At 39.6% G+C, this 22891-nt stretch overlaps 1 protein-coding gene across 5 annotated transcripts in view; it reads left to right on the forward strand.

The window, feature by feature from the left end:
- The window catches only part of SORCS2 (sortilin related VPS10 domain containing receptor 2), an 806006-nt gene that overhangs the window by 769445 nt on the left and 13670 nt on the right, over positions 1 to 22891 (forward strand). For all 5 annotated transcript variants that reach the window (XM_074951738.1, XM_074951740.1, XM_074951739.1 and 2 more), the window contains 7 exons: positions 2684 to 2855; positions 6185 to 6371; positions 10791 to 10924; positions 13471 to 13594; positions 15529 to 15641; positions 17480 to 17605; positions 22193 to 22292. In XM_074951738.1, coding sequence (XP_074807839.1) covers positions 2684 to 2855; positions 6185 to 6371; positions 10791 to 10924; positions 13471 to 13594; positions 15529 to 15641; positions 17480 to 17605; positions 22193 to 22292 — 956 coding nt within the window. The remainder of the gene's footprint in view (positions 1 to 2683; positions 2856 to 6184; positions 6372 to 10790; positions 10925 to 13470; positions 13595 to 15528; positions 15642 to 17479; positions 17606 to 22192; positions 22293 to 22891) is intronic.

A 22891-nucleotide genomic window follows, 5' to 3' on the forward strand; every position in this document is an offset into this window, starting at 1 on the left:
TAAAAAAAGGTTTTAAGGGTTTTTCTACTCTTTGAAAGCAAAAGCATCAAACATGCAAAATATGTCCAAACCCAAGCGCCCACAAGTCTTGTCAAACTCCAAAAATCATAAAATAGGCTTAAAAAATAAGGAGATTTGAGATTTTTTTTTCATTTCTTTTGTGATATTTAAGCCTTTAGGGATGTGCCCTTAGGGATGTGCCTTTACACCTTTAAAGCCTTTAAGCCTTTAGGGATATTTAAGCCTTTACAGGTTTCAGATTAACAGCCGTGTTAGTCTGTATTCGCAAAAAGAAAAGGAGTACTTGTGGCACCTTAGAGACTAACCAATTTATTTGAGCATAAGCTTTCGTGAGCTACAGCTCACTTCATCGGATGAAGCTCACGAAAGCTTATGCTCAAATAAATTGGTTAGTCTCTAAGGTGCCACAAGTACTCCTTTTCTTTAAGCCTTTACAGTTACTAAAGGAGTGAAGGCGCATTACTGGGCCAAGAGGGCCCACCTCTCAGCAGGTGCAAAGCATGTTCCAAATGGAGGATCTACTCAAAAGGAGACTCTGACAGTCAGGCAGGGAGGGAGAGTGAAGGAGAGACTATCCGAAGGGAGGAAGCCAGTTTGCAGCTTTTGAGGACAAAGCAATCCACAGGAGAGGGTCTGGACTGTGGGTAAGACCCAACTGGGAGGATAAGGGTCTGACCCTTTTCCATCCCTTGACTCCCTGCTGAGGGAGAATAACTGGATACTTGGACAAGAGCTGGGGAATGTTTGGTTGACTGATTGAGCTGCTGGGACTGACTGGGAACTCCCACTGGGGGAAGTGGGCTGCGACCACTCCCCAAACTAAAGAGAGAACAAAGAGGAAGGAAGCAGCCCAGGGGAGGCAGCTCAGGTGCACCATGAAGAGGCAACTGAGTCATTCCACATCTCTCCCCCTGGGGCTCTGGGCTGGGACCCAGTGGAGAGAGAGAGCCTAGGCCCCCAACGTTTCCCTTCCCCTCAGACTCCCAGTTGGTCCAGGAGAAACCTGGGGCACCAGGGAATTGGTGGGCTGGCCTTAGAGTGAAACCCCACTACAAGGTGCAAGGAATGTCAAGCCAAGGCCTGCCTGTTAGAGCTGCTGGCCTCTGAGTAAAACCTGCTCCTGGGGTCACATTTTCCTGCTTTTCTTCACAATGATGAGAGTTAGAAACTTTCTTTTTTAAAACATATGAAAGGTGAGATTCTCAGGTACCCAACCACATGCTTCCAGGAGCTGGCATTTTCAAGAAAGCAGCAAACATCAAGAGACTAGTGAAAAATCACTAATGTTGGCAACAGTGCACTGCTTCCCATTTGTCTCCTGTTTGCACCCATAATTGGTGTCTTTTCAGTTTCAGTGTTGCTTCTACTATTACTAGTAACCAACTTCTTGCAGAGCCTGAGTTAGAGCATAACAAATGTATTTGGGCATAGGCTTTTGTGGGCTAAACCCCACTTCATCAGATGCGTGGAGTGAAAAATGATGCATCTGATCAAGTGGGTTTTAGCCCACAAAAGCTTATGCCCAAATAAATTTGTTAGTCTCTAAGGTGCCACAAGGACTCCTAGTTGTTTTTGCTGATACAGACTAACACGGCTACCACTCTGGAGCTAGAGCATGTGAATGTGCTCCCCACAGAGCAGCGCATGAGGGATGCAACTTGCCATGTAGAGAACAGTCCTCAAAGGCCCTGAATAAACAATCGGAAAAGAGAGAGAGAAATATTTTTCTCTAAACTCTTTTCTGATAATCTTAGGAGCTGTTTATAACAATTGTAACTACACATTTTTCGGATATGACTTTAAAGTTGGCAGTGACCCTTTAATTTTAATCCTTTAATTTTATTTTGGAGCAATTTACCCTCTGATTCAAATAATTTACAGTTTTAGGAATAAGTATATATCCTCACTCAGCTTCTCCTTCTTCCCCTCATGTCCTCAGGGGTAAATAATCTGCAGTGAATGGATTCTTTTCCTAATCCTGTGGAGAACTGCGAATCAAAGGAAAGCTTTACCGAACTGTAAACAATAGAGCACAGAACATACACTACAATGTAGTATGATGTCTGTGCTGAGAATAAGTTGCAGCTGGCAATAACATCATCTTTCTCAGCTGCATAGATTGGGACCACATGTTGAAATGTCAAATCAGGAAAGAAAATCACAGTTTGCTGCTATTTGCTTTATCAGTGAAAATCCGTTTTTTGTTTGTTTGTTTTTTGGTAGTGCATGGCCGTTGTAATGTAGCATGTTTGAACTCAGAAGAATGAAACATCAATTGTGTTAAAAAGAATGGTTAAAAATAACAAACCTGAATAAAACTGATTCGTGCACAATTGCAGCATAATCCTGAGTGCTTCCTTGTTCACTGTCAGCCAATCTTTGTCAGGCTCTGTTTTTTATTATTCTGTTATGCAAAATTTGTATTTTAAAGTGTTTTAAGAGCCACGCAGGCATAGAGTAGTTCATCAGCACTGGAATTAGCTCCTTGGGAATGCAGAAGCTGTTTGATCTGATTTCCATCTGAACTTTGGGACATTGACCAGCCCCACTGAGAAGTCAATTACCATGTGGTAGTCATTGTTATACTGTCCTGCAGCGCCCCCAATGGCACCCACCTGCTATTCTCCAGTCCTGTGTGCTCACTGCTTACTGTTTTATACAGGTACAGGAAAGTGGTGTCTAATGTATGTGAAGGTGGTGTCGACTTGCAGCAGAATCTAGCCCAGCATATGTGTCCACTCATTGCTCCCAAAAGACTGCAGATCAGCATCAAAGGAGAGAGCCTGGCTGTGAAACCTGGAGAAGACATCACCTTTGTAGTCACGCAAGAGCAGGTAATGAAGAACTTCAGCCTCTTAAAAATGTCAACGCTCGTTTAGACGTTATTTCTAGGCACTAATTTCTCTCCTCTCTGGATGGTGGGTGAACTGGGATTAGCCTATGGCTTAGAAACAGGTGCACAAACCTTTCTGTTGCTATTGCTGCATCCATTTAACCAAATGGAAGTATTCAGTGAAACTACAAAAATGACAGCTCTGTCTAAGAAACTGGGTTCATCCCCTCAACGGCGTTTTTCTCCACTGTTCCTTAAAGACATCATTCAAAGTAGCAGCCGTGTTAGTCTGTATTCGCAAAAAGAAAAGGAGTATTTGTGGCACCTTAGAGACTAACCAATTTATTTGAGCATAAGCTTTCGTGAGCTACAGCTCACTGCATCCGATGAAGGAGAGTGATCACTTTAGATAAGCTATTACCAGCATGAGAGTGGGGTGGGAGGAGGTATTGTTTCATGGTCTCTGTGTATATAATGTCTTCTGCAGTTTCCACAGTATGCATCCGATGAAGTGAGCTGTAGCTCACGAAAGCTTATGCTCAAATAAATTGGTTAGTCTCTAAGGTGCCACAAGTACTCCTTTTCTTTTATTGATTTCAAAGAGTCTGAAGGAAATTCATGCATTTCAGCAGGCCTGCATGGTACAACCATGGACACGGATTCATTCCTGCAGAAGCCAATGGGGATACTTGCAGAGTAAGTTACTACTTAATATGTGGCAGAATCTGGCTCTAAGTAGTTATTGGCCTTAGCTATGGTAAGGTCAGATATATCTCCATTTCTTTTCCTAATTCTCTGTGCTGTCATCATTTCATTATTAGTAAAGAAACAGCACTTGACTGTAATCTGAGAGCTCAGTGATTCATCATTTCTGTTAATTGTGATGGGGCATCTAAAAATATGATTTTTGTCAGAGTAGGAATTCTGAGACTTGAAGGTGTTTCTCTGTCAACTGGTAGAACACCTAAGACATGCAAAGATGCTCAAAGATCACAAATGGTATTCTCGCTCTCTCTATTAGTGATAGCTATGCATAATACTCTGAACTATAAGTCTCCTTTACAAGAAACCTAACAATTTGCTGCCCCCTATGGCTGAGAATCAATAAATCCATAATATTAGTTAGAAACAGAAAGGCAAGTTTTGCACAAGGGACCAATTAGATCTTCTGACAATTAGTGAGCTTACGGGATAGATCCACTAACACCAAAGAGATGTAGTATTATATCTACCTGTCACACAATATTAGTTTATTGCTTTATGTGAATACCGGTTATTAGTTTCACAGGAGCAAGAGGCTTTGGCTCACACTGTGTTCGTCTGAGTGATACATTACTGAGTTTATATCTAGTAATATTATTAACAACAAGAAGAAGAAAATAAGCTGTCCCAAGCTCTGCTCGCTCAGTCCACAAAATGCATGAATAAACAATGTCAACAAAATCCACTATTCGCAGAAGAACTATGTAGATGTGTCCAAGTTCCATTTAATTTAGCTGTATTTTTCCTGTGTTCCTCTTTTGTTATCAAACCATTAATATCTTCCTATTTTAGAGAATGAAATCAGTGCTTTGAAAACATCAGGGTCCTTAAATAGTATTATAGTAGGAAGGGCATTGTGAGAACAAAACATTCATTAAAACTCAGCTCTGGTTTACAACATAACACCTTACTCCTATACCCCCCTGGAGATCGTATGTAGGTGCTTTGCTAGCATAAGAAAGCAAACAAGCAGTATTTGCACTTTAGTGTCACCTAAGTGAATTGCACTTACAAGGACACAGCTGAGGAATCTCCTTTGCTTTAAACTTTTAATAGGGTATTGTCTCCTCCACTAAATTCCACACATCTGTATCCAAAGAGAATGGTGATTTGAAGAAAATGTTCACAGCAGAGGAGTGTACAAGGCAATAAACTCCTTGTGGGTGATGCATTCTGGAGTTGAGGCATTTGAGAACTATGCAGGATCTTCATTGTGAACATTCTCTCACCTTGTGAACATTTTTTTCTTTTATCTGACAAGACAGAAGAAAATTCATCCAAACAGCAGCACTTAAAAAAAATGTTTTCCTTTCCTTTGTAACGCAAAGATCTGAAAGTTCTTGTCTGCTGTTGCCTCCTTTGATCTTCTGTTAACATCATGTTTTGGGATGAGGTTTTGAAGTATGACTTTTTCAGAAAGTGGCCAGTGTGGAAATGGAATAATGAAACTGAACGTATAAAGATTTCAGGGTCATTTGAGAGGCGATAACACGTGATTTTTCAATGCTGTGATTGGCTGAAATCCTTTTGTAGTAATATAATTATTGTAATGCACTGTCAGGTGAGTAGCTGCACGACTGCCTTTCCTGGATGCAGTCAGAACTATTACAATGCGTGTCCTAGGTTATGTACTGCTAACTGCTAATGGAGTGTCTCCTTTAGCTCCAGTCATGTGGCTCTGTCCAGATGGGAGAATCTGAGTTCTGTACTCACTGTCATGAATATCCATGGTGTGTAGCCTAGTGACAATGTAAAGTCATAAGTGGTTATGTTTTTTGTTTTAATGAAGTTGCACATTGAAGACAATCTTCATCATCCCAATACTTTAGGCCTGACTTTAGAAAGACAGTGTCATTTTCATGAGCACTTGGCAGAGCTATAATGAATAATAAATTATAGCAGATGGCTAAGGTGGTATAAATGCTATGCTAGCCATAGTAATACTGTGCTAACGAATATGCTATGTCAACTGGGTTTTTGCTAGCACAGTGGACGGGGCTTAAGAGTCCTAGATAAAGTCAAAGAATACTTATAGATTGGGATGGCTCTGCAAATCATGTTGGTCATATCCAGAGGCGTGGTCAGTGTAGCATAATGCAGTTACAACCTGTTGACTAATCTGGAATATTTTATCCTCATTAAACTGGATCTGTGTTACAGATAAGGGAATATTAATATAGACACACACAGAATCATAGAATATCAGGGTTGGAAGGGACCTCAGGAGGTCATCTAGTCTAACCTCCTGCTCAAAGCAGGACCAATCCCCAATTTTTGCCCCATATCCCTAAATGGCCCTCTCAAGGATTGAACTCACAACCCTGGGTTTAGCAGGCCAATGCTCAAACCACCAAGCTATCCCTCGCGCCCCACATCACCACTTGTCCTAAACTCTTTGGAGTAGGGATTGTCTTTCTGTTCTGTGTTTGTACAACACTTACAACAATGGGGCCTTGGTCCATGGCTGGGGCTCCTAGGCACTGCCATACACAAATAAGTAATAATAATGTGTCCTGTTTCTTTGAATCTTGGCTATTCAAAACATCTCTGATCTATTTCTTCTGCTAGGGAGATATTATAAACACCAAGTACCAGGTGGACCTTGGAGATGGCTTTAAGGCAATATACGTGAACCTCACAATGACAGGGGAACCCATTCGGCACCGTTATGAGAACCCTGGGATTTACCGTGTCTCAGTCAGGGCTGAGAATGTTGCCGGGCATGAGGAAGCAGTGGTGTTTGTTCAAGTTAATTGTAAGTTGTGCTGTTTTGTTTTTCTCTGGTTTCACTTTTGCAACTTTACCACAAGTTGATAACAGCTACGGGGCAGTGATTTCCAGAAGAAATTATATTGAAGATATTATCACCAAAATACATTTCTTTTAATGTGCTCATGCAGTAGTGCACCTGCTGCACATGGTTAATGCAGATAATTGTAAATGGGGGAGGGTATTACCAATCAAAGGGAGACCTTACTTTAAAGGGAAGCATGATCAAGTGATTAGATAGCAGGAGCATATAAGGCAGGAGTAGAGGTATCTGTGTTCTAATCCCAGTTGTGACACTAATTCCGTCTACGGTTTCAGGTACCATTTTCAATCTTGGGTGGTTAAATTTAGCCACCTAAATACATATTCAGATACTTAAGTAAGTGACCTGATTTTCAGAGGTGTAGAGATGATGTCTTCTCTTCCCTGATTTTCAGAAGTCTCAGATTAGTGGGAGCAGTAGGTGCTCCCCATTTCTGAAAATCAGATCATTAGTTAAGATGCCTGAATCTAGATTTAGTTGCCTAATTGTAGTTACCCAAGTTTAAAAATGTTGGCTCCAGTATATATTGACTTAACTGTATATTGCAGTGAGAATGTGCAGTACCACATGAAATAGACCATTTATTTTTCTTTTAATTAAAACCAAAATAAAAACCATCAACTAGAATTCAAAGAAAAGAAACAGCAGTGCACAAGGAATAGCATGCTCCATCAGAGGTTTAATGTACCTCAGTCAATTCATAATTGAAATAAAACAGGCAGCTCACTGCTGGAACTGCATTTTCCTCTCCTTTCAGAACTCATAACAACTGTTGCTTCTCCTGTTCTTAGATAGGTCAAATAGAACCCCAGAAACAAATCATATAGTCAAAAAAAGGCAAGTTACTTCTCTTGTGTTCTCCAAGTACTAGCTTAAGGCTTTGGGGAGTGGGATGGGTGGCCTCCATCATGAATCCTGGAACCAAGTAGAAAGCAGTAAACGTTGGAGCCTCTGCAGAGATTGGAATGTTTAGTGCAAGTCTACAGGAAATGGACAGTGTCTCCAGCTACCCATATTTCCCTTCTGTTAGCCAGAGTCTTTGAGATGTAGCATTGTCTAGCAAATGATGGGAGTAAAGAGATCTGGGTTCTATTCCTTCCTCTGCCCCGACTGGCTGTGTGACCATTTAGGGCCCTATCTTGCGTCCATGCAGATTAATTGCAAAATTCCCATTAAAAGCACAGGGAGCAGGATTAGGCCCATAACCTCTGGGCCTCAGTTTCATTATCTGTTTTTTTTAAAAATTTGTGGTAGTAACATTTCCTTTCAGCATAGTGTTCTCAGGTTTAATTCAGTAATTGTCAGGTGCTTAGATGCCAAGCTGGTAGATTTGATAAACAGAAGCAGGGAAGGAGAGTGGGTGAGTATGGATCTGTAGAAGCAATATATGCTGCGAACTTTCTCCCTTGAGAATTGTCGCACTCTTGGGAGGCTGACAAGCAGTAAGAACCCCTGAAGGAGGGCTGAAGGATTGCCTTCCCAAAAAGTCCCTGTGATTTGGCCCCTATATCGTGAGATGAGTGATGAGTGAAGGATGTAAATGGAGTTTCATGTGGTGGATTTACAAATGGCAGCGGGGGAGGTATATTTCTCAAGCATAAAATTAATGCTATATCTAATCTGGTATTGGAACACTAATTTGATTAGGATTGAGTACAAAGGTCGATCCACTAGGATAATCTCTAAACTGATTTTGAGTCCCATCCCCCCTCGTATCTCCCTTGGTATTCCCATTGGACTTTTACCCAATGTCACAGACAACCTTGGAGTCTTATGAAAGTATTTTGTCTCGTTCAGGGTGAGTAGATACTTTACATCTGATTTATGCAGTCCTGATGAATTGTGAGGTTTGAGGAGGATGACCAGGACTAATTAAAATGGAATCTGGAAATTCTGGAGTAATTTAGGTTGTGGGCTCTGAAACACCTTATCCCGTGGAATATCATGAAAGTGGAATAAGCCATAAACAACAGTATCTCAAAATTCTTTTTACCTGATGTAACAGTCAGTAGGAATGTAGTTTTGAGGGACAGAGGGAAAAGGCAGAGTGCATTAAACTTGTCAGTACTAAACTCAAGCCCCATGAATAGGAAAAGTCCCAAACTGCAGGACAGATATGCACCAGATCTTTAAAGAAACTTTTCATAGTAGGATGAACCAATATTATGGTTCTTTGATCCAGAGGATAAGATGCTGCAGCAGCCTAGTAAACTTTACCAGAAGTTAGAGCAAGCCTCAGTTCTTTTAAAAAGCAAGTTGGACCAGAATAAAGGGAATTGCTGAACGACGTGGATCTGTGTTTTGTTGCTTCTCTACAGTGGATGTGAAAGGGATTTGTTTTTGTGAGTGAGTTAGTATTGGGCACCAGGTATATTTTTAAAACTAAACCTACAAAAATTATAGTCTGGACAAACAAAAGTCTTGCAAACCAACTAATCAGTAATTGTTTCTCATTCTGTCTGTTCAGAAGTGTGATCCCAAAACACGCAACATCTTCTTTCAATTCATTCCAGGATGCTGTGACTCAGACAATCAAAAGAACTCACAATTACTAATAACTAGCTAATTCCACCTTCTCTAAGAGTGAAACCATAGCTCAGAGGGGCACTTTTGTCTGGGAAAGCTGAAACAACATGTAGTTACACCCAAAAATCAAGACAATGATCCTGTTTGCTAATCTGAATAATCCAGACATTTTATAGATGCCCTCCCCCCAAAAAAAATTATTTCAAAATTAAGTAGTTTCTGTCTTCCTTTTGTAGAAGATCCGGACAGCTTTAATCCACATAGTCAAAAAGGGTTTGTTCCAAGTTTAAGAGATTTTACTACCATTCCTGAATTTTCCTCAAGATATTCAGTGGCTAGGGGAGTGCTTTAATTCAGCTTCTTAAAACAACTATTGAAGAAGTCTCCATTCACTTAAGATCACAGTATGTTGAACACACTAACTTGTTTTTAGAGTCATTTGAGAGAGAGTTTAATAAAAACAGAAACTCTTGTGTTCAAACAAAATTGCACACAATCTGGCCTCTGCGAAGTGGAGAGAGGTATGTGTATGCTATATGGGCCACCTGCTCTCAGGGAGGAGAGAGAGTATGTCTGTGCTGCAGCTGGGAGTGTGCCTCCCAGCCTGGGTATACAGACGCACCAGCTTTGCTTGAGCTAGTGCTCTAAAAATGAGTGTGGATGGTGTGGCATGCGCTAGCCTCCTGAGTATGGATCCAGGGAGTCAGGCAGACTTATACTTGAGGGCCAGCCCGTGACACTGTCTGCACATGCTACTACTCCCAGGTGGTGGGTATCCTCCCAGCTACAGTGTAGGCATACCCACAGTGAATGTGAATTGGACGTGAATGGGCAGTGACATAATTAGTGCAAGGAGGGTAAGGAAAGGCTCAGAGTGATGCCTGGATTGAGGCTAATTGCTCTGAATGACAAAGAGATGTTTAGAGTACAGAGAGAAATGATAGGATGGATTTGTTATATATAATGACTTACATGATGTTTGTAAAGCACTTTGGGTTTCTGAAATGGAAGGTGCAATATAAGTAAAAAAATAAGTGTTAAAAGCCTCCAAGCTTTGAGTGCTTTTCTGAAACAAATATAACTCATGCCTCCTATAAAGATTTTCTTTCAATAATATTATTTTAGTAAATATTTTTATGGACCAAAATACAATGAGACTAGTAAAAACCCGATACAGAGATTTTAAAGTGATGCAGTTTTTGTACACTGCCTGCAAATACTTATAGCTGCAGGTATAGCCTCACAAGGTAAAACTTCAGAAAGGAACAAACTTACTCTAAGAGCACGTGTTTAATGTACAGAAGTTATACATTTAAATTTGAAAACCAATTAGCTTCTAATAGACAGATTTTTAAAGTATGTATTAATTGGATATTATGCTGAATATTGGCCTGACCGCTGATACTTCGTAATGAAAATGAACAGTCAGCATCATTCTTCTCAGATTTTGCCTTAAAAATATCAGAGGCCTGGTAGAATTTCCATCAATTTTATCTTTGATTACTTTCCTTTTCCATCTTTTTTTTTCAATTGGGCTAAATTTACTTATGATCTTCTATGTCAGACTTGCACAAGAAAGACTCATGCAGGTGCACCAATAAATCACATTGTTCTGGATTTTTATTTGTGACCTCCTTTGTTTAATTAAAATGTCCATGACATACCTTCAGCTCTTTTCATTGATGTATGCAGAAAACAGCAAGGGAGAAAAGTAAATTCAGGACCTTGTTCTGTGCAGGTGAGACTGCTGCAGAATTGCTGAACAAGAGAAAAAGCAGAGGCATTCAATAAATTGATGGATTTCTTGATTAATGGCCTTTTTGGAACTCTATTCAGCTCCACTGCAGGCTTTACATCTAGAAGTGGTTCCAGTCATTGGGAGAAACCAGGAGATGAATTTGACAGCCATCGTATTGCCCAAGAACCCTAACTTGACAGTCTTCTACTGGTGGATAGGAAACAATCTTCAGGTACACACAAGATTTCACTGGAGATTTTTTTCCAGCCTCTCTTCAATAAGGATTATGTCTAACTCCTATTCCTTTCAGGAAAATACTCTCCTAGTATACATGACATTTTGCAGAATACCTAGGGGGGAGGGATAGCTCAGTGGTTTGAGCATTGGCCTGCTAAACCCAGGGTTGTGAGTTCAATCCTTGAGGGGCCCATTTAGGGATCTGGGGCAAAAATTGGGGATTGGCCCTGCTTTGAGCAGGGGGTTGGACTAGATGACCTCCTGAGGTCCCTTCCAACCCTGATATTCCATGATTCTGTTTCAAACAGTCTGTTATACCATCTATTAAATGTTATTTAAACCCCATTAAATGATCATGAGTTTTCTTTATTGTTTCTTTCCCATTATTGCTATTTTTGTGATTCATTTTTTTTATTTTCATAAACAAAAATACAAAAATATAAATGACTTGCAGTTTGCATATGTTATCAGGTACCACACGTTTCACAGGATATCCCATAGCACCTTTAATTTAAGCACCTTTATTGTTTGTCAAAGCTGAAAAATCAGACAATTACACAGACATAAGATGTGGTGGTGGTAATAATCATCAGTCATCATCATCAATCATAAAAAGACGCATACAAATAGGCAGAAAAGAGGAGGAGACCTCAGGTATAACAGAAGTCTGGCATTATTTGAGCCATCTCAGAATTCCTTATCCAAATGTATCAAGAAACAGAGTCCAGTTTTTTTTGAATTCATATCATTGCACTCCACATCAATAGGCTGTTCTTTCTTTCGCTGCTTACTCAGTCAGGTGCAAATACCAGTGCTCTATTTTGGGCATAAACCTACTCCTCCATTTTTGTAAAATCACGTACTTGATAATCATTGCAGCCTTCAAGAACCAAAGTCTTGGGGGTGGAGTTAAACCCAGTGTAGTAGCTACATAACCTAAGGTATAATTCTCAGCTGAGGATTGATTGCTGAAATCAAGCACCATTTTCACTCTTATGTCTGCCTGACTGTTGGACAGTCCCATAGCATATGCTTCAGCATTCGTTTTTCTTTATTACAGTGCCAACAAACTTCAGAGGATAATGGCCTCATTTAGCACAACCTCTGTGGTGTCCATTATTGTTACTTATGTATAAATGGAAATTTTTCATTTAGAATCAGGCTACTTCTCCAGACCATTTCCTTTAGTGGAGTCACAATTATATTGCAGGTTTCAGAGTGGTAGCTGTGTTAGTCTGTATCGGCAAAAAAAACAAGGAGTACTTGTGGCACCTTAGAGACTAACAGATTTCTAAGTGGGTTTTAGCCCACGAAAGCTTATGCCCAGATAAATTTGTTAGTCTCTAAGGTGCCAGAGTACTCCTCGTTTTTTAATTATATTGCAATTCACCACCTTTAAGGAAACTGTGATGTAATGCATTTGGGATTGTGGCATCAGTGAATTATGAGAGCTTCTATTTATGTGATCATTAGCAGAGATGGGAATTGAAATACTGCACAGAAATATATATTGCTGACTAAGGCTGTTTCTGTGATGTTATATTCTTTACAGTTTGTTATAGAGGGATGAAGTTAAGTCTAAAAAGGAAGAAGACAAAAAAGGTGCTCATACACCATAATTATGGTCATATGTGGGTAGATAGGTTGGATACATGGATCATAAAACATTACAAATCTAAATATTTCTACTGGGACAGGATTATTCTTTTCTGTTCATTTGGGCTAATTATCTTTTAAAATAATTATTTTTAAATGTATGAGCACAATATAGTGCTCATAAGAGAGAGACTAAGATTACTGCCTGAGGGAGGAATAGTTCAGACAGGCACCATGTGCCAGTCCATTATTTTAGTCTTGGGTTGGTCTTGAGCCCGGAATGCAAATCAGGTGATACTGTGTGGTGGATCTGTGATGTGCACAAATATGGACTAAGCACCTAATTCTGCGCGGTACAGAGCACCTCAGATCCCTTTTGACATCTTTAGGAATTGCAGAAGTGCAATAGCGCACCTGTATGGATCGGGCACTAAAGTCAGGCCACAAAATTAATTTAATTGTAACTGATGATAGAATCTGAACTCAGGTGTGTAGAGGGGAAAGGCCTATGCACTGAGGGCCTGACCCAGAGCCCAGTGATGTCAATGGGAGTCTTTACAGTCATTTCAGTGGGCTTTGGATCAAACCCTAATAGTCTGTCAGTTATATTAGAAGGAGGATTTGCTCAGTCTTTAAAAATGTGTGTCCCTAAACTTTGTAACTCTAAAGTCAAACACTAGATTTTGAACACTGTTTAAGTATATTTTATATGCATTTTCTGAATGAAGGACTATTTTAGTTTTCAAGTATCCAACATAGGGCAAGCATACCTGGTGGTAGAAGTTGGAATTCGCTGATGTGGTTAACCACTGATTAAAATCACAGAAAAAAATCAATCTGTTATTTGATCGTTCCAATATATTTCCATCACTAGTCCTTCACACACTAAAACTTCTTTCATAATTCTTCGTAACATTCTTTTTTTTAATTTTCCTTCTTTTTTAGCCACTTCTCACTTTGGACAGTTTTTTGGTGACAAGATTTGCTGAGACAGGTGAGGTGAGAGTTACAGTGCAGGCCTCCTGTGGGAACTCCATGCTGCAGGATTCCAAGATTGTTCGAGTTTTTGGTGAGATAATTTTACTCCCTTGTTGTATTTTTTTTTTCGGTCCATTGCATGTACTTTACAATTGCCCTTAGAGACCAGATCCTACTGTGAAATTTTATCCAATGCCATGTTAAACTTCTAAACTTAATACACTAAACTGATCTGTAATGAAACTCCATTGAAATGGACAGAGAAAGGCTAAGGAAGAATTTGACCTGAATCCCTTATAGAAAATGCTACCATGTTATTCCAAAGCACTACAGATAACAGTTGTGTTAAAGCAGCATTTTGGGCCATATCTGTAGAATGCTGTAGAACTTATATGTTTTTATAATATTTTTAGTCATTCTGTTGATCTTACTACAGAACGAATAATGTGAGGGAAAAGAAGTTCAGTGGGGCACATACTTTTATAATAAAAAACATGAAAGAATTTGCTTGTTGTGATAACATCTTTTTGCTTAATGATTTGGGCATTTCTCTAGGAGTTTGGATTAGAAAGAGCTGCTGAAAAATGTCAAATGACCTTTTAGCTAATGTGCTGCATTGTATCACAGTGTATTTTGCTGTGCCTTGTAATGTGCTGACGAGGCCTGATGTACCATGAAAAATGTAAGAAGGAAGAGGAAATATTTCAACTTGTATATCTGCTGTCAAATCTGGGTATCAGGGATATCTAACAAGTCTTACTTTGCTAAGGCTTGCAAATATGGAGAGCTAAAAGCTTTCATATATCCTGGGGACACATACTTAGCTATTGTCCTAATATTCCAAGCAGACTCTGCCCTTTTTGCTTGTAATATGCTTTTTAATATAACATAATGGTAAACACCAGGATTCAAGCTAAATAGAGTGTTTGTAAACCTCTTGCCCTGGAACAAATGGATTTTATGAATACCTGTGATACCATTTATAAACCCGTCAGCTTTTTAGAAAGCTTTAAAAATATAACCCCATTAGCATGGCTTGTAAGCCTATCATGCTTCTTACTTTTCACTACTGCAGCTGCTGTTAGTATTGGCAAATCCTGAGTCAAAGACCAACGGGGCATTGGGGTTGAGGAAAATAAAGAAATCCTTAGAAAAAATAAATATAAAAATATGGTTCTGTCTAAACTGCCCAAGAGATCATGTTTGGATCATTCATGCATTCCACAGGATCTCTTTCTCTGTTTTGCATTGGGTTCTTCAGGTATGCTTCCAAGGAGCCTGTAAGGAGAAAGGAAAAAATAAAGTCCTGTTTACTAAGGAACTGTCCATTTCTAGTATTTCAGTTATTTTTGGATTACATTCATAGAAATGTTGGGAGTGTAGCTTATTTATTCTTTTAAACAATGCAGTAGTTAGCCATTGCCATACCATTTCTGTTCATGTTTTCACAGCTAGACTATAGAAAACATAAAGGAGTATTTATTTTGCATGAAAAAAGGAGCATGCAATGGGCAAGAACCAGATGTTTATGTTTAAGTAAGAATCAAGTCCATAGAATCATGCCCATTAAAAACAAAAGAAACCACAGCTTTATGTGTGGTGTGATATCTTAATGAAAAATGACCAGAAAGATAATTAACCGTGGAGTATATGAAATTTGACTTAACATTTTCCATGTTGCCTTTGATTGGTGGCTAGAAATATTTAGACATAAGATGCTGGGAAAGTGGGGAAAATACAAAAATCTGGTATTGGTCCATGGTATCGAATAATGTGAGGGAAATAATGTTAGATTGTAAACTCCTTGGAGCCGGAACTGTGTTTTCTTCTGTTTTAGTACAGCACCTAGCACAATGGGGTCCTGGCCTGCAAATGGGTCTTGTAAGAGCTTCTAAAAATACAAATAATAATAATAATAATTAATAACGCTAACAGAGCTTTTTTCCAGAGTTACTATTTTCTACAAAACTGTTTTTCCCCAATTCTCTTTGAATTATTCAAAAATGTTTCTTTTCCTGTTTCCAGATCATTTTCAAGTCCTTTCTCTAAAGTTTACTAAACATCTGGACATGTACAACCCCAACATACCAGAGTGGAGGGAAGACGTAGGCCTGGTAGTAACACGACTTCTTGCAAAGGTGCTCTCTCAGTTTGCTCATAAACTGCTCCTTCTCCAGTCATAAAGTTGAAGGTTAAGTTAATGCCTCCCCATTTAGAAAAAACTAGGCAGAGCAGAACAATAAAACTATCCCCATGAGTGACATTTAGAAGCAGTTTGAGACCAGTGTCACTTGTGTATACAGGCCATAGATTACATTATTGCAATACTGTCAGTTTCTTTCCAACACAGGCTAATGGGGAATTAACAATAAATACTCCTCTCAGGGATTTTGGGGCCAGGTGGAAATATTAACCAATACTGTTGACCTTGGGGGAAAAAATGTAACATGAATGTGATGTAGTTAGGGGTTACACAAAGGGTACTATAATATACAACACTTAGTCTTTGATTGATTGTTTTTTTTAAATAATTTACAGCTTTGCATGTGTAACTCTGAAAATTACAGAAAATATGTAAGGAATTAATTTGCTGCAGCCACTTTATGTAGATTGCAGGTATGGATAAGACATAGATTCAGATTCAGGGCTTCATTTATGCTAGAGCTTGCTAGGGCTCAGTCCCAGCACCTCTAGGCTTAGCAGTTCATAGCCCCGGTACCTCTAGGCTTGCCACATCAGTTATGAACATAAAAGAATTGCTTGAGTCTCGGCACCTACTTGAGCCCTGGCACCTCTTTCATTACAAATTAAGCACTGCTCAGATTTGAACGCTGAATTGTCCTGTAGATTACTTAAGTCAAGCTTCACATACCAGCATTGTAACATGGATAAAGAGTAATGCCGTTAAGGTAGGGAGCACTTGAGTGATAATATTCGATGCACACACTGCCAGAGATAAGCACATATTGAATTCTGTCGAGAAGCATATCAGTAAGTTATGACCCCAGAAGTAAATATTTATAAAAATAGTTATCACCAAGGAAACACAGAGCCATATTGTCAAAGGGCCCCCAGTGAAATTAGTGGCCTTACAATGAATTTGCACCAATATAAACCAGATCAGGATTCTGACCTTCTGTTTTACACCTGTTTCACCCCAGTTTATAACCCCAACACCTACTAAATGCCAAATTAATGGAACTCACTCTATCACACATCAACTTCTACCCATTTCATAATGTACATCTGCCTGATTAGTGTCTTCCCTTCTTCCCTCCCCCCCGCCCGAATCAAATTGGCTCCACATCTTAACTTTTAAAAAATCATATACAAAAAGTTAGATACAATTATATGGATTTTCAGAGACTGTTCATTTGACCTAAGGACTATGAGATTTGACCAGTTCTTTTCATTAAATTCTCACAACAGCCGTCCAAGATATATATCACACAACAGAAGAATTTGTGACGAATGGTAACATTTTCAAAAGTGATGGTGGCAATTAGAAGCCAAAGTCCTACTGAATTTCAATGCGACTTAGGCACTTAAGTGTCTAAGTCACTTTTGAAAATGGAACTTGTACTTCTAAGACACTTAGGCGCTTTTTAAACATTTTATCTTGGAAGATTACATGCTCACTGCACAGTTGTGGTAAACCTGCAAACCACTTTGGCTTCAGTTCACTCTTTCGCATGATACCCATTAGAGCTCTTTGATATGTGTGATAACACTTCTAATTTTCAAAGAGCTTTTCAAATCTCTGCTAATTAATGTAAGGTTATATGCAGCTTTTTGGCTTCCAGTGACTTCCATAGAATTCTCTCTACATATTAAAAATCTTAACACCAAAGACCAGATCCAGAAGACCATATGTGAAAGTAGCTACATATTTTATTTATTTTTTGTATAATACTGACAGTATAAAGTTAGTATAGCATACAGGCCTGTAAATCTTTGCATGTCTTTGTCTCTGCAGGAAACTAATATCCCTGAAGAAACACTGGTGACTGTGGTGAAACCTGGTCTGCCCACAACTGCTGATTTGCTTGTGCTGCTTCCAGCAAACCAGCCAAAGCGGAAGAGAAGTGTAACTAGTGATAAGGTAGCCAGACCAATCTGTGTCTGATTAGGGCCAAATCTTCATCCCATTGAAATCAGTGGCAGTACTCCTACTGGCATCATTGTTGGGCCTTACACACCTCAACGTCATCCACCCTACTTATTCTTGGCATGACCTACGTAAGAGCTAGCAGCAATTGCGGTCCTTGTCTTTAGTAGAGTGCAGTGCCTGCTCCTTCCCTGTGCACCCTGGGATGGAATCTACCCCAAAGGCAACAGGAAGAGAGCAGGCCATGGTCTTGCCTCTTACTCTAGTCCAGCCCATAATGTGGGATGGCATGCAGTGGGGAATATGCTGCAGTCCCTGCATTCCTCTCCAAGCTCCTCCAGAGTGTCTCCATACCAGCTTGTACTCTGAGCTGTGGCCATTTGCACAATCCAGCTCCAACTGGTGTCAAAATATTTCTCAGGGATGGCTAATATTTGTCTGTTGTTACATCAGCAACTAAAGTGATAACATATTGGTTTATAATGATCCAGTAGATTAAAATTCTCTAATCAGGAGTACAAACCTGTGGAAACCACATATTTAGAACATTAACATTTTTGATTAGAGGAGAGGAATCCTCCTCACTGACTTAAAAAATACATTAGACCTCAGATCCTACTGACTCAAGACTTTAGGATTTGGCCTATTACATGAAGAGCAGGTGGTTTCTGTCCTAATGGTCAGGAAGCTTATTCAGGTACTGAGGCAACAGGAGCAAAGAGTTTAAGTGCAAAAGGACAAAGCTCAAATATGAGACTTTCCCCTATCTCCCATTTCCAAGTGAAATATGTTCAGTGGGAAGGGGTCCTAGTTCAGTAGAAAATCAAAATTTGTCCACTGGCCCTACCTCTGATTTATAATGTATGACATTATGCCTTTTTTCCATAAAATGAATGTCTCAGCTCTGCACCGGTTTTGCGTTTCAAGCATTATCAGTTAAAAGGAGTTATCATTTAAGAAACCATTAGATTTTAAGAGACTAGTTCAGGAGGGGAATATGTTACAAATAATAAGGTTCAGTGAATAGGCCACAATATCCATCTAGCCAGAGTGTGTCTACTGGTAGGCAGGCCCAAGCTCCCAGGGCAACATGGTACAAAAACCTCATTCAAGGAATTGCTTAAAGAGGCAAATCTCAAAGTATTTTGATGTGACTTCTGAGTATTTGAGCAGGAGACTTTAAACTTAACTTTTAACTTTCAGAATTGGGTAAATTAGGATTGAGAATGGTCCTAATGCAAGAAAAAACATCCTTAGGCTCCCCCTCCCATCTCAATGTGATGTTCTGGAAGACTGAAGTGACAATTAATTTCCAGGAAGCACTGTATTTTAATAGATAGCTTACAAAGCCCTATGTGAATTGTGGCTTGCAGCCAGGTGGGTGTCGTCACCTTGAAACTCTTAACTTCTTTGCTCCTTTTAAGGAACTAGATGCTGATTTATGATGAAATTGTATCTTTTTCTGTTCCAAGTTTACGTGGAATGGACCTCTTCAATAGTTAAAAGCAACAGATTAAGGCAGACCCTTTTGTCCTGCTGTTTGTTTGCTTTTTTAAAAAAAAATACCTAAATTTATTCAGATTAGCTCCCTTAAAATCTCAGCTATTGCTAGTGGTCTGCTTCCAGGGAGCTTGAAGAATACCATCAGTTGCATTCAGTGCTGCCTCAGTGTTTTCATGGTCAGATCTGAACCACCCTTCCGGATATTCCAAGAGGAAAGACATGAAGGGCTACACTGAGCTGCTAATGATTTGGAGAAATTCCTAATATCAGGACTGGATAAAAATGAAAGCAATTTAGTATTGCACCGTTTGTATCATAAAGGTCCCCATCTGAGAGCTAACTTATGGCTATTGGAGCTAATGGTGCACAAAAGGGATGCCAAAGTCAGGATTGAAAAGATAAATCTGAGAGTAGCTATATATTTTTCATCATACTTATATGTTGCTGACAGAGTCCAGTCAGCATTCAGCTGGGGGAGGGGCATACAAAAGGGCTTACAGATACGAGGAGCAGAAAAAGCACCTCCATGGACACTGGAAGGAGTGTGTTCCCTGGTAACCTTTTCTCCACAATGGGAAGAGGTGCAGCATGCAGCTTCCCCACCACAGCCCTACAGCTGCTTACTGGTGTATAAGGCAGTGTCGCCCCGGGCACACCCCTACTGACACACCCAGTGTGGAACTTGCAGTGGATCTATAGGTGCTAGCAGCCACATCTTCACCACCTTAATGGAGGCAAGGCAGACCACTGAAGCTACTGGTGTGTGTGCATTTCTGTGTGGAGTGTTCTTTTTAAAGAGGAGATCACAAATTTTTATAACATCTACGATTGTACCAAAATCTGTGTTACTCAGTAAATATCCTTCCAGAAAACATCTATGGCAAACTTACCACCCTAAGGCCTAATCCAGTGTCCAATGAACTCAATGGAAAGACTCCCATTGACTTCATTGGGTGTTGGGCTGGACTCTTACTTATCACTTGTGACAAACCGCCCATGTTTATGGATCATTCATTCTTGATGTATAACTGAGAGGAGAACCTCCAAGATCTTCAGTATTTCCCCCTTTTCATGTTTCAACAACGGGACATTTATTCTGCTTATAGCTCCAGTTCTGAAAGTTGGTGCCCTGGCATTCTTGTGAGGCTTTGTCATGTACTGAGAATGCACTCTGAGTCTGCCTATTAACCTGGGCAGCCCTTATGGACTCTACTTTATATCTGTACTCTGAAATGTAAGTGAAATTAATATCGCTATAAAAGTTTCAGATCTCCATGTCATTTCAAAAGAGAACTAGATAAATTCATGGAGGTTAAGTCCATTAATGGCTATTAGCCAGGATGGGTAAGGAAGTATCCCTAGCCTCTGTTTGTCAGAGGGTGGAGATGGCTGGCAGGAGAGAGATCATTTGATCATTACCTGTTAGGTTTACTCCCTCTGGGGCACCTGGCACTGGCCACTGTCGGCAGACAGGATACTGGGCTGGATGGACCTTTGGTCTGACCCAGTATGGCCATTCTTATGTTCTTATGTGTTACTCACTTGCTTGTGTCTCAAAGGAATTGCACTAGGAAGAACTACTTTTAGATCTGGAATGCTTATGTGATTTGAGAATTGCTGGTTGTTTCCAGTTAAGTATGGTTCAAGTACAGAACTCTGTTGGAGAGAGACTGAGTAAATATATTTCAGCGATGGTTGCATTATTTTACAAGTTGCTGCTGATACAACTGTCAGAACTATTCCTCATGTCAGACTTGGAACAGAATAGTGGAAACAATATATGGCCAAGTAACTAAGTTGGGGATAAAAAGTTAAGAATTCTCTGGGAAAATTCTACTGAAAATTAACTGAGGCCCAAATTATGTTATCTTTACACTGAGTGCACAAAGAGTCCTATTTAAGTCAATGAAACCATTTATGGACTGAGTGTGGGTATGGGGATCAGAATTTGGCCCTTTGTGAAATTCATGCAAATACTGTAAGAGAAACAGCAGGGGCTTTTATACCTAATAGGCTGTGAGGGCTTGTCAAAACCTAGCACCGTAATATAAAAAGAGCCTCTCTTAAAGGTTTCATAGATATAAAAACAAACTTAGGGAGGCCGTGGAATCTCCATCATTGGGGATTTTTAAGAGCAGGTTGGACAAACACCTACCAGGGATGGTCTAAATAATATTTAGTCCTGCCTTGAGTGAAGGGGACTGGACTAGATGACCTCTCAAGGTCTATGATTCTCTGAAACTTTTAATTTGGCATTTGGCAAAATTTTAATTTTAAACTTTTAATTTGGCATTCTATGGGGACCGGTATCTTGTACTAAGGAACAGTCTATAAAACTAGCCTTGATCCTCTGGAAAATTGCCTATGTTGAAGATGCAAGCAAGAGAAAGAGGGACCAGACGATGTGTCTGACAGTGGTGGGATGTGGTGGCACTTTTAACGGTGCTGTTCCACAAAAATGTGGGAGATCATATTTTAATATGCTTTGTCCCCATTAGAAAAATAGGAGAAACTGTTTCTATGTGGATGGAAATAACTGTTTTGACAGAATCTTCTTAAAAACATGTTACAAACAGCCAGCCAGCCCTAGAGATAAGCAAGTGAAGTAAAGCATGACATGCACTGCATTATCAAGCAACAGTTACTTTTCATGTGTAAGAAATCTAAAGTTCCAGAGAGGCCTGTCTTTTGGTACCATTAGAAGAATATATATACTGGAGACAGGTTTCAATGTAGATTATTCATTGTGCAAGTTACAGTTCAGGTGGGCCCAATAGCTCCCGTAAATGAAATGTTGTCTATCGCATAATGTGGAAAAAAATAAAGAGCTCCATAAGGGGAAGGAAGATTTGGATATAAACATTTGTAACTTTCCAACATTGATGGGTTGCACAGATTTGAATGATTTTTAAAACCAGAATTGCCTAAAAATTTACAACTAATTGAAACGGTCAACAAATGTCTTCTGGGTTTCTCACCATATTGAATGAACTTAGAGGTTTCTCAATTTAGTGCATTGAATTTCTCAAAGTTGAACTACGTGGAAGATGTGTGACATTATCTCTCTCATGTTTTCAGAGAATAGCTGCTATAAAGCAGGCCTTGAATGCACATAACATCAGCTTTTTCCTGAGAGAAGGATACTGGGTCTTAGTGACGTTAGCCAGCTCTGATTCAGGTAAAAAGCCCAATCTATAGATTGCTATTAGAGTTCTGAGAGAAGTGTTACATTAACTGGTTTCTTCTGCTGTTTGTTAATTTAAAATGTACCATCAAAGCAGCTTATTTTACAGTTTTTCATTATTTGTTTGTGATACCCTGTTAGAAGCTTGAAAACACTCTGAGTGCAGGAAGTGGGAGCCTGCAAGGATTTTAAAAATTAATACTTGCCACTCCAGGCTTGTATTAAACTCCCAAGATTACAGCTTCTCTCTGACCTTGGCTTGGTAAACGCTGCCAACACCCAAATGCAAAAAAACCCCTTGGACCCAGGAAGGAGCACTTGGGAATTCCTCCCTGTAGTGTACCCTCAAGCCCTTTCACCCAACCCTCCGGGGAAGAGGTGAGAGAGAAAACAAAGGAAATTAGCTGTTGCCACCAGCTAATCAAACTGCATATGCACAAACCTCTTAGGACACCAAAAATCCAGTCCTGTTCTTTAAAAAGGTAAATTTTATTAAAAACAGAAAGAAAATACATCTGGAACTTAGGCTTTTGCTAGATTTTAAAAGAGCAATTCCAAAAATCAAGCACCCAAAATAGCTTTCTTGGGGGTTC

This window comes from Natator depressus, chromosome 4 (genome assembly GCF_965152275.1).
Source record: "Natator depressus isolate rNatDep1 chromosome 4, rNatDep2.hap1, whole genome shotgun sequence".
NCBI classification, from domain to species: Eukaryota; Metazoa; Chordata; order Testudines; family Cheloniidae; genus Natator; species Natator depressus.